General features: G+C 39.4%; 1 protein-coding gene across 3 annotated transcripts in view; it reads left to right on the top strand.

Moving 5' to 3' along the window:
* Window positions 1–12,468, top strand: part of agrn (agrin) — a 239,980-nt gene that overhangs the window by 53,562 nt on the left and 173,950 nt on the right. For 2 of the 3 annotated variants that reach the window (XM_060894548.1, XM_060894547.1), the window contains exon 3: window positions 4,451–4,471. The exons of the other annotated variant lie outside the window; for it this stretch is intronic. In XM_060894548.1, coding sequence (XP_060750531.1) covers window positions 4,451–4,471 — 21 coding nt within the window. The remainder of the gene's footprint in view (window positions 1–4,450; window positions 4,472–12,468) is intronic. 3 annotated transcript variants of the gene reach the window in all.

Raw genomic sequence — 12,468 nt, 5'->3', positions numbered from 1 at the left:
GAACAGATTAAAAAAAACACACACAATAAACTTTAGATAGAATAGTTTCAGTTTATTTCCAGCATTTAGTTCCCTGCACTTTTTTCCAGCATGCACTTCAGAACGAAGTAGAGAGAGAGAGAGAGAGAGAGAGAGAGAGTGAGTGAGAGAGTTGCTCAGCATGAAATTGGCAAGAGTGCAGTCTAGGTCATCTGAGGAAGGGAAATTCCTTTCTATATCTTGTGTATAATTATTGGCATGGACAGCATGAATGCATATAATTCTGGATTCACACCTCAGTGGTTTGCTAGGAGTGAAAAGGCTTGTGCAGTGATGACTTACTCTGCCTCTTTCTCCTCTGGCTTTTTTCTGGACCCTTGGGAAGCCTTGTTGTCTTGGGAATTTCATGTAGGCCAATTGAAAGTGAAAAATAAAGAGATGTGCTGAGGGACAAAGCGTAAATAAGTGGGAAAGAAAATAGAATGTCTTCTGGTGCCGATTCAGATGGAGAATAAAAGGATCTTGTGGAAAAGAGATCCTGCTCACAGCTGGAGATAAATGGAGTTTTTAAAACCTTCCAAGCCCATATGAGGGTGTGTATACAGTACGTATGTGCAAACGGGTAGGAAAATACTGTGGTCATTGGATTTATTTTATGCTTTGCGTGCTGTGGACCTATCAGAATCTTATTTCTATTGCCTTCTTAAAAGATTTTTTTGGTCAGAATTTTATGATGGATTTTCTTTCTACAAAATCTTTTTTTTTGTCATCAGTCAAAATGGACATTTTACCATTCAATTGAAAATCTGAAATCACACTTAAATAGCAAGGTTTTTACATAATTTATCTTTATGCTAAATGAAATTTTGTTAAGCTGACTTCTTTCCCAACATGATCTTTGCCAGAGGATATCACAGGTATGATTATAAGCTGAATAAAACTTTTCCACATCAGTGTGTTGAAATATAATATAGTTGTATGCTTTTTAATGTTAAGGTGCCAATGTAAATGATGGACAGAATGGATGGATGGAAACAACGATCAAACAAAAAATAGAAATCTAAAAGCAATTCGAGTGAAAACGATAGAGATTGGTAGGGGTTCTCTAATTCTCCACTAAATACAGCAGTTGTGGTAGTGATGTCACTGTCAGAATGAAAAAGGCCCTTTAATGTGTTAAGTAGATATGCAGTGGATTTGAGTTCTCTCCTTTCCTCTTCATACGGCTGCGGTTCCGATTTTGCCGTCTTTCAGCGTCTGAGGCTCATTTTGGGGACAGCGATTGGAGTCATAAAGCATGGCACAGCTACAGAGGGCCTCCTGCCATGCCAATAAGCACTTTTGTTCTCTTTATTAATGCACCAGTGGGGTTCAACTGCCCCTCTTCCCAAGGTTTGAGCTACTTTTAGACTCTTTCACTATCTGAACCCTCCAGTCACACAGACAAATTTTGATGGATGGCTGTTAATACAAAAAAGACCAAATCTTATGCAAATGGATGATTTTTTTGTGTTGAAAGTGTTTCAATTTGCACACCGTTCATTACACAAATCATCCCAGTGCAGCAGGCAGAGGCCAGTCAGTCCATTTGGTACCCCAGAGGTCAGGGTGATCCTCAGACAGACTTCATTCAGCAGCTGTGCTTATTAAATGCTGCTACACCTCCTACAGGATATCTCCCAGGATATCTTACACACCGGCTTCCCTCCCACACCACAGAGCTCTTCATGCATAGCAAAGAATGAATCTGTTATGCAGAGTTTGTTTGGTGAAATACAAAATTCAAGAATTTTGATGAGCTGTGCAGTACTAGACCAACATCTAATAGGGTTTCAGACATAGGCAAGGTTTAAATCAAGCTAGAGGTTGTCAGAATTTTGTCAAGAAACTGTTCTATGTAACAGCAAGCCAAAAGAAAAATGACAATTCTGGGCCAACGTTGTGTTTAGAAGCTGCACTTCATTAATTATACCTGCTTTAATTATTAATTATTCTTCAGTGACCACTGGAAAACTGATCTATAGGATTCATCTTTAGAATTCAGTGAGAGTTAGCAAGACAATTCGTACGATTATCATTCAGATGAATAGAGCTCCTGAGAAGAGCAGTTGTTTAGGGATTTACCTTATCATCAAGAGAAAAGACTGACTCTTAGTGATTCCATAGTCACCAGTATCTGGGATTCCAAAAGACCATCCTCTTGGTGCATAAGCTGGACTAAGGTTCTGCTGTCTTTTGGTTAGCACAAGTTTCTCTATTCGCATAAACAGAAAATAAGACTAATAACACCGTCTCACAACTGCTATATAGTAAAGTGTGGGTGGACGTTTAAAAATACTTTGCATGTGTTAGAGAGAATCTGTCAGCAAGTTGGTGGATGATACCATGACAATGTCAAATAGTAAAGTTGAAGGGGAAAAAAAAAAGACTCTTCCTTCTAGCATCTTCAAAATTACCAAACCAAATGATGTATAACAACATTGACATTTGCAACACATCATATTCATTGATGTCTTTAGGGTTCTTGTTATAGAGCACTGAAAAAGACGATTCTTCTCGTAAACAATTCAGGACTTTAGAATAATACAGACCATTGAGATAAATAGCGCCCACAAGCAGTGCAGTTGTCTGAGGATTTGTGCTGTGGTCAGACGATAAGAAGATTGAATCTTGTTGATTTTGCTTCTATCCATACATGTATATGGGATTTAGGAGAGCAGATTTGAACTGGCTTTCAGGGTAGAAAGGATCATTCGTCATTTGTTTAGTGGCAGGTCAAACTTGGAAGTTTATCTGTTCGCATAAAAAGAATAGGGCGTTTATTGCAATTCTCCGATTGTCCAATGATGATAAAGTATGGGCAAGATTTAAATGCCCTCATTGCCCCAAGTCGGTGGATGTTTTAGATCTAGACGCTGAAGTGGCAATGGACTCCAGTGCCACAGGACAATTCAACTTGTTTTCTGATTTGACCTGAACCACACTGAGCTTGGTTAAATCCAAGACCTGTCTTGATTATGTTCTCGGTTTGGTTTATGTAATCCAGTTTGAACACCATGTTTACACCTGCTCAGATTAACCAAATTATACTAGTTAAAACCCCTAAGGTTTAAAAGAACCAAATCAATTGATGCAGGTGGAAAAACAACCACAGTGAAGTGACCAGAAATCAGTGCTAGGGGCTACAACTAGAACTTAATCTAGTTAATGAATAATGAACAGTGTACCGGTGTACAAGGTTATGAGCAGCAGCTAGATAAAAATGAGCCCGGTTCTGTAGTCCCAGTGAAAAATGTTTTAGGTAATTATTTCTGTGTGGGTTAATGAAGAGTAAAAGGCCTTGGAGAGAAATGTGGATGAGAGAAATTGAAAGTATAGGATGAAAGGGACATTATTCATTATGCCGGTATAATAGGAGTCTGAAATGTACAGATGAACTCAGCTGCAGTGCTCTGTGTCACGTCCTGTTGTGGCATCGAGTCAGGGAGAGTGGGGTCGGTCAGCACTGGGCACCGAGTCAGAGACCTCAATAATTTATAAACGCTCTGCTTTATTATGCCTAGGTGAATGCACCCTCTCGGCTTGTTTGTGTTTTATAGATGAGACATTCGCTACCAGTCTCTTGTTGTGCGCATCGGTGTGGGCCAAGTTTTGATGATCATGTGAACATGTGTGGTGTGTGTTTGTGAAACAGGTGTGCCTTTCATGTAAAGACAGCGCACAATCCATATTGTATGAATTCAGACGACTATATAAAAACGCTTTTTGTTTTCCAAGCCAGACAAGTCTCCAAACGAGTTTTCACAAACCACTTTGTGAATCTCTGGTTAGTTTTCCTGCTTTTATGAACCATGTGATTTACTGTACATGTTTGTTTTCCTGTATTGACTTTCACAAAGTCTATTGAGAGCAACTCATGAAAAAGCTACCACAGGTGTCTGTTAATAAAAGCTTTAAGCTGTAATGGTTTAACTTTCTCATGGTTTCTCTTCTGTCTCTTGATGTCTCACATTTCATTCTGTTTCCATTCTTGCGTCTTTATTTATTAATCTTTTAGTAAAGCTGTGTTTTGACGTTTTCAAAGACCACAACGGACTAGTTTTTACTTGATTTTCAGTGTATCTGGTTGTAAACAAATAACAAAATCACTAGTAAATGAATAAACGTGTTCACAACACAACTGCTTTATGTTTACTGGCAAAACTCCATGAATATCTAAGTGCACAGGAAGCTGAAATTTTCAAAATGGCAAAACACCTCCAAAATGTGGCATGGGTTAAAAGTTTCCTGTGAAAATTCTCCTACAAACTAATTCGCTTTTACCTACCGGATAAATGAGACCCATTATTCTCATTACTCCAATTCATCCATATTAAATCTTCATACTAACATATGATGCTTGACCTAAAATAACCTCTACTAACCGATGTATTGTTTCTCGTGTCTCTTTTTCTCTCCTTGCCTACTGAAGAGCATAGAATGATCGCTGCAGGTAAGAGCAGCTTTTACTAACATTCCTATACCGTGCTGCTTTTGCTTCGCTTTTCTATCCATTGCTTCGCTTCTTGTAGATGACCTTGTAGATAATACTACTGCGATGTATTGTATTTTAGAAATAAGCATAAAGGTTTGTTAAATTTAAAGAGAGTATAAAAAGGTTCCTAGATTAAACACTAGGTGGATCATCCTTATGTCCTCTAATCCAAATGTTACTGATGTTAACGTTACACGGATGTCACCAAGCACCACAGTAACGTTAATGGCCGGTGCCAAAGATTTCAAGCATGTTGGCAAAGTGAATCTATTTTCCACCAAGGTCAGAGGGAAATGTGGTTTAATTAGTCAGAAATCAGTTATAATGAAGAGACACTTGCAATAAAAGGGATGGTGTTAGTTGTGGTAATCAAGTAGGCTTTGCATTATTACAGAGAATCTGAGGGCCACTTTTTTTGTGTGTCCCCAATAAGAAATGTTTGGACATTGGACCTGTTCTACTGTTTTGTAAATTTACACAAGATTTTAAACGTCTTTCTCCGTGCATTCATTCTTAGTGAATTGCAATTTGTTTTTTAGCTCCGCTTTCCTGTTTCAGTAAGCATACAGTATTCCAACCCCCTCAGGAAAAGGGCCGTAGGTGGAGGGGCTCTTTTTGAGGTGGCCCGGAGCGGAGAGAGAATCTGAAAGGGCGTGAAGAATGAGAAGTGCCTTTCTTTTAAGTGCCTTAATAACTGTGCCGGCGTATAATTGAAACTGGCCGTAATGAGTGTGTGAAAGATCAATGCTTGCTCCACACACACAATCTGTGGCCAAACCCCTGGAGTGCTGGAGAAAGACTGAGGGCCCTTACTCACTTGTCCCGTGCTAACGCTCTGAGCTTTTAGCAAACAGGAAGGGTTTTTTTTCCCTTCTTCTTCTTCTTCTTCTTCTTCTTTTTTTTTCTGTCTCCCAGGGGGATTGAATGAGATGAATCAATGAGTGTGCGCTGCATCTGAAAGTCACAGTGCTGAGAAAGAGTGTAAAAGAATGAAAAAGAAAAGGACCTCTTTAACTCAAAGACAATCATGCACAAAAGTCCCTAGCTCACTTCATGCTAGAAAAGGTTGCGCAGGATTGCCAGCAAGTTTTTATTAGGGAAAGTGTGATAATGGAAAAATGAACTTTGCTTTTGCAAGCTGAGTTTTGTTGCTTGAGACTCACATGTGTGAGGTTTAGAGGTGATGCTTTTAGCAAGCGCAATTCCCTGGAGGGCTTATTAACTTCGGCACCAATTTTTACCATCTTTCTTCCCACCGTGAGGAACACACAAACACACCACTAACCACCTGTAGAGCACAGCCGTGTCTCCGGCTTCTGTACATGCTGGGGGTCAGGGATCACAGGTGATATGTGAGTTTGCCCACATGAGACATTTCGCAGCAAATCTCTCACACTAATGATGATGGATGGTGGTGAATTAATCACACTGTATTAGTGAAGAAGCAGCAAAAAGGCCAGTAAAGGTGAAGAAAAATCTCTACAGCCTTTCAGAGCTATCATACTACACAAACCGTCTGAAAGGGAAGCTAAGTGAGATACAGATGGTGGAGTTTTCTGATTTATTAGTGCCATTCTTACTTTAATGCCACTCTGTTTAATGCAGTTAAAATCATATTATCCTTTTGAAAGTAGGCATTGTTAGAAAGCATCTTTACAGATCTCTGGTTGTGGATTTAGGATATGAGCAGCTAACTCAGGGAAACTCCATGTGTCAGGTCTTTCATATAGTGTTTATTCCAATCAAGCAGAAGCCAAACCTAATTCTACCTCTTACAATCTGATCTTGGCTTCCAAAATACTATGAGATGTGGCCTCTGCTTGGGTGGAATGAAAACTTGCATCCACACTGGCCATTTTTTGATTTGAATAGACATCCCAGACTTGTTGTTGACATGTGATGAGGAAGAAACCTGGAGAGGAACCAAACTCAAAAGGGCACCTGAATTATCCAGCATTACAGCTATAATAACATACAGTAATAAGTGTGTAGATAGATAGATAGATAGATAGATAGATAGATAGATAGATAGATAGATAGATAGATAGATAGATATTGTAATATACTTGTAAAATGTCTAATGGGATGTTGGCATCTTAACCTGCTGCGAAGGATAAGGAAATATAAGCTTCCAGAACTCTTCTGAATGAGATGTAGAGGGTTACTGACCTGATTTTGTGGTTTCTCCACAAAAATGTGCCGTTTCCACGCACAACAAATTTACAGCATCATAATGAGTGTGAATGAGAATGAGATTTCCTTTAGGTGATTTATTATTTTTGCTTCAATGTGAATTTGTGAATGAACCAGCTACTCATGCTCAATGCACAATTTTTCAAGTCTACCCTTAGCAATTGCAAATTAAATTCCATGTTTTTGACTGACCCGTGCAAGAGCAAAGAAAAACAGACTACTTTCACATTTTGTTCACTAAATAGTTTGCATGTACTACACAACTTTATACTAAAGACTATTATTTTAATATTCAAACGTTTTGCATAGTAAAATTGCATTTTGTTTAGAACACGGAAATAAAAATGTGCAAAGTTTAAAACAAGATTGCTCCACTAATACTCTTTTATTTGGTGCTATGAAATGGGGGCAATGAGGTGACTGCTGGAGACCTGGCTGCTACTTAGGGTTAAATAATAACACTGAGTCTCATCATCAGTTCCACTGCTGTCATGATCCTTGATGCATTTCTTGTTCTAATTTGTTCTGGCAGTAAATCAGACATAGCAAATTGAGAAGAAGGTTCAAAGTAATTATCATGCTCATTTGGGTGTAAAACCAAAAGTTTTTAATTTGCAGTCAACATTGCAAAATAGGTTGTTTATTCCAGGCATGTTATTTCATATAATTTTTGTTTTCAGCTTGTCTGTGGGGGCACGGTGGTTTAGTGGTTAGCACGTTCGCCTCACACCTCCAGGGTTGGGGGTTCGATTCCCGCCTCCGCCTTGTGTGTGTGGAGTTTGCATGTTCTCCCCGTGCCTCGGGGGTTTCCTCCGGGTACTCCGGTTTCCTCCCCCAGTCCAAAGACATGCATGGTAGGTTGAGTGGCATCTCTGGAAAATTGTCCGTAGTGTGAATGAGAGTGTGTGTGCCCTGTGATGGGTTGGCACTCCGTCCAGGGTGTATCCTGCCTTGGTGCCCGTTGACGCCTGAGATAGGCACAGGCTCCCCATGACCCGAAGTAGTTCGGATAAGCGGTAGAAAATGAGTGAGTGAGTGAGTGAGTGAGCTTGTCTGTGCTGACAGAAATACAATCTGAATTGTATGGGGTTTTTTTTTAAGGCCAAAGTGTGTTCAGGTTATTTTTTTAAACTATAAAGATACTTTCACTGTTTATTCTTTACAAATCTCTTTGTACTTTAAGACCTAAAGCAGAAATGTGTTTTGCTAACATCCCTGAGCATGTTGAAGCAGACAATCTTACGTTATTGTGTTGTGAAAGACATGGTTAATGAATACTTTTATTCAGGCACGTTATGTCTAAAAGACAGCCATGGGTTCAAAGCTGCCGAAGGATTTTTTTTAGGGATTTGTGGTTCATGACTAACTACAGTATTATACCACATCAAAACGTGCCTCCACTGGTTCATCAGGTCGTACTGAATTCCTGACAGTACAACAGAATGTGTCATTTCACATTTACACTGGAATATATTAAAGTAGTAAATTGTTTCATGTACAACTAAAACTTAACTAAGAGTTGTGTAGGAAAATACTTTATTTACATCACTGCCCCAATTATAAATGCCAAATAGAAAAGCGCTTCATAACATTTACTGTAGCAAGCACAAATAGCTAGCCAACTAGTAAAGTAGATTGAATTTATCACAGGAATGACTCAGTTTTTAATAATCTCCATGTCAGACCGTTTTATTTCTTGATGTCACACACTGACATTATTCCCAGTTCTTCTCCGATCAGGTACTAAACCCTTGACTTTCAGACTGTCAGGACACTTTCCTAATGAAGTAGGGGACTGAAATTGCCAGAAACAGTTTTTCACACAAGTGTCCTTCAGTGAACAGTTGATAACTTCAACAAAATAATGAAGAAGCCTTTGTCTTTACCACATGCACCTTATATCATAGTGGAATTCTTTTCTTTGCTTATCCCAGCATTTTGAACATTTGGGGTCAGAGATCAGGTGCAGCTATGATACAGTGCCATGCAGTACAATGATGCAGAGAGGGTTAAGGGCCATACTAAAGGGCCCGACAGTGTCAAATTGGCAGTACTGGTCCTCGAACCTTGACCTCTATGTCAACCACGAGTTTTATCCACTTTGAGCCACACTGAAGATAGACTTCATGTTAAAATGAAGAATTTCCTGCTTACGCAATTACCAGATGAGGATGGATCCCTTTTTGAGTCTGGTTCCTCCCAAGGTTTCTTTCTAAGAGTTTTCAGTGGAAAAATCTGAATGTTAATTTTTACAGTGGAAAAAGTTTTAAGTTGAAAGCTTTTTTGACAGCCCTAACGTGCATGTGGGAGAAGCTGGGTCATGGTAGTCTGGAGAGAAATCAGTGCTGGTGTCTGCATACTGACGACCTGAGTGTTAGCATTTCCCTGGGTGGGGATTAGTTTGTGCAGTATGATACACTTCATAAACCAGCAGCCCAGCACACTGAGCATCTGATCTCCCACAGGCTCCGGCGCTGGGGCCAAGCAGGGAATATGGCAATGCGAGCTAGCTGCTCTAATTGGCTGTTTGCTCTCTGAGGTAGTGTGACTGAAAGGCTCAAGAGACACAATCCTGTATAGTGCTGAGCAACTGCTTGTGCGTTTAAGTGTGTAAGAGTGAGCGTGTGCATCTGTAAATATAGCCTGTCAAATGTTTATGTACACCGGGAGTTCATAGTTTATTGCAGTTTCCTCACATTTTAGTAAAAAAAAAAAAAATACAGAAGAGACATTAAAGAAGGAAAGATAAATCTTGAGAACAAATTGAGATCCTTTACACCTACAGATAAACCTCTGTTATATAAAGGGCTTCAGAAGAAATGTTTATAGTGAATATAATGTATAATTATTTACTGATTAATCACTGGATATTATTATGCTGTTTTCATTAACACATGCATTTCATTAACACATGCTTTACGGTGATGTCACATTACGAAAAGGACATCCTTACTCACGATAAAATCACAGGGCCTTATGCCTTTGACTGGCTTATTGCACTAGCAGACAGTACTCACATTAACAGTAGAATATAAATATATGATGTGTTTGGTGTTAATGCTGAATAATTAGTTTTGTATCTCCTGATATGCATTCTGTCACAGTCTGCATCCAAACACGCTGAAAGAGCCGACCTTTCATTTTAAATAAATCCATGAAAAGAATATAAGTGTGAGAATTTCTAATTGGAGACATGATGCAAAGCTTTCATTCAGTCTGCTATTTAGCTTTTCTCTGACAGATAGAATCCTTACCCCAATCCTGCCTCGACTGGCTCTGGCACTGCCGTTCTGCCCCTTCATTAGCACTGCATACTGTAGTCACTGTTCTGTTCCTTATTTGGTTAAGTAATGAAACAACTATTTAGACTCTTGTTCAAGTCCAAAGCGTCTTGTGTCTGTCTTGCTCTACCATGTTTGGCATCTTTGACTGCTGTTTGCTTTAGTTGGGTTTGCGTAACTGGAGCAGAGCCACAGCTCATCTCAGAGCTTCTTTCTAGCCCAGAACCTTGCCCTATGTGTCCATAGCTCCACATGCAGTGGAAGTTGTGGTAGTGTCAGCACTCAGTACTCAGTAGGAAAGGCATAAGATCATGCTGATACAGGTCGAGAGCTCCAGTTAACGTTTACATCAAACATCAGAGTGGCACAAAATGTGATCTTGTCCATGGTATTGTTTTAGCATTTCTGAAACTGCTGATCCTCTGGGATTTTTGACTCAAACCAGTTTCTAGAGCTAATACCAGAGCCAATCGTCCCTATACGCTCACTACGCAAGTTGCGTAGGGCCCCGCAAATTACGCAAGGCCCTGCCTCATTTTACAGCGCGTGTTAATGTTTACTGTGTAGATGACAATATGAAGCGGAGCTATCCATCTGGCCATGAAAAGAGAAAAAAGAAACAAAATGAGAGTAAAATGCGAGAACAGCAATCAGGTAAACTTGTGTTCTCTTCAAGTTTGATGTCAGCAAGAGCAAATAACAGTCAAGTTGATGTGATTCTGTCTCTAGTCTTTATCTGACTAGCTAAATTAGCTGCCAGTGCATCTCTTGGCCTGTCTGTCTGTCACACAACAATTTATTGCGTGAACATTCGCATGAATAAACGCCCGTGTTTATAAACGGCAGCTCGATAACCGCGCCGCGCGTGAACATGCGTTCATATATATATATATATATATATATATATATATATATATATATATATATATATATATATATATAAAGAAATAGAACATAAATATTAACATTATCTTAACACGATTGTCTTAAATAAGCAGAAAATAATAAATTATTAAATTTAAGATGTTAATATTCACTTTAAATTCAATTGCTAATATTCAACTCAAAATTCTATTTAAAATATTCCATTCAATAAAGATTTGTTTATACCTCATTCGATTCTGTATTGTTTTACTCTTTGACCGAGAGATGGAGCAAACTTTTTTTAAAAGGAGGGAGGTTTGTAGTGGGAGCAGTGGGGTGTCAAGTGGCCAATGGTTTACATGGCTAACGGGTCCTTTAGGAGGGCCCCTTAGCAGAATTTTGCTTAGGGCCCCAGGGAGGTCAGGATCGGCACTGGCTTATACAGAATGGTATGAAAAACAAAAATAAAGGAAACATCAATAAGCATCGATTACTGATCAAGGCAGTGAAAATTCCTTGTGAGATGTGAGAGGTGAATGGAGAATGGAATGAAAGAAAGACTATACAAATAACCTCTCTTTAGAACCAATATGTACGGAAAAGAATCTCATGTACAACATGTCAAACTTTGAGGCAGATGGATTACAGTTAGTTTCCACTCCTGCCAGCCAAGGAAGTAATCTGAAATTAAATGAGCACATGCACTTAAATGGAATTTAATGTAATGCAACAGTCTCCAACCATTCATACAGGGTCACAGGCAACCTGGAGCCTATCCCATGGCACAGGCTAGGGGATACCCTGTAGGGGTGCAATCCATCTCAGGGCACACTCACTCACACACAGATTACAGACAATTTAAAGTTTGCAATCAGCCTACAGCACAAGCCTTTTGACTGGGGCAAGAAACACCACAAGCATGGGGAGAACATGTAAGGGCAGAAGCAGGAATCATTCCCCCAACCCCAGGGGTGGAAGGCATACGTGGAAACCACTAAACACCATACCCTCCTGCAACAGTTTTATAGTTGCATATTTTAATATTAATCGACAACATTCTACAAAAGCCTTTAGACTTTAATTATAAATGTGTTTTGAGTAAACTTTTATTTTCTCTTTTCATGGCTCATATGCTAATGATACTGCAACTAGAGATTATTTTGACTGCGTACTCCTTTAAGCAGGACACAAAGCTGCATGTGTTTAATTCTGTTAGGGAGGATAGGATGATGACAAGCAAATTTCAAAGCATTGCCAATAGACACTGACCTATATGCCTGGCCCGTAGTCTCTGGAATGAAATGAGTAGCACATTCCTGGACGTCAGAAATCCACAGAGTTAGAACCCCAGTGGGAGTGAGAATTCAATACGGGGCCTGTTGTAGCCTGCCTCCTCCATCACACACATACTGATAAAGCTCTTCCACTGTGTATAAGCATCACAGTTCTTTATATTTTATGAAAAAGACCTGTTTACAAAGTTCCATAAGGTGAGTTACTCAACTTGGCAGTGCCTTTATAGTAAATTATAGAGCTACGGGAAACAGGCTTGGAACCCAAACTCACATTAACGCATGCCAGGTAAGGAAGAAGACTGAAGAAGATGTCTGTAGGCTA

This window comes from Tachysurus vachellii, chromosome 19 (assembly GCF_030014155.1).
Source record: "Tachysurus vachellii isolate PV-2020 chromosome 19, HZAU_Pvac_v1, whole genome shotgun sequence".
NCBI lineage: Eukaryota > Metazoa > Chordata > Actinopteri > Siluriformes > Bagridae > Tachysurus > Tachysurus vachellii.
The sequence above is the reverse complement of the archived record's forward strand: the minus strand, read 5'-3'. Positions and strand labels throughout refer to the sequence as shown.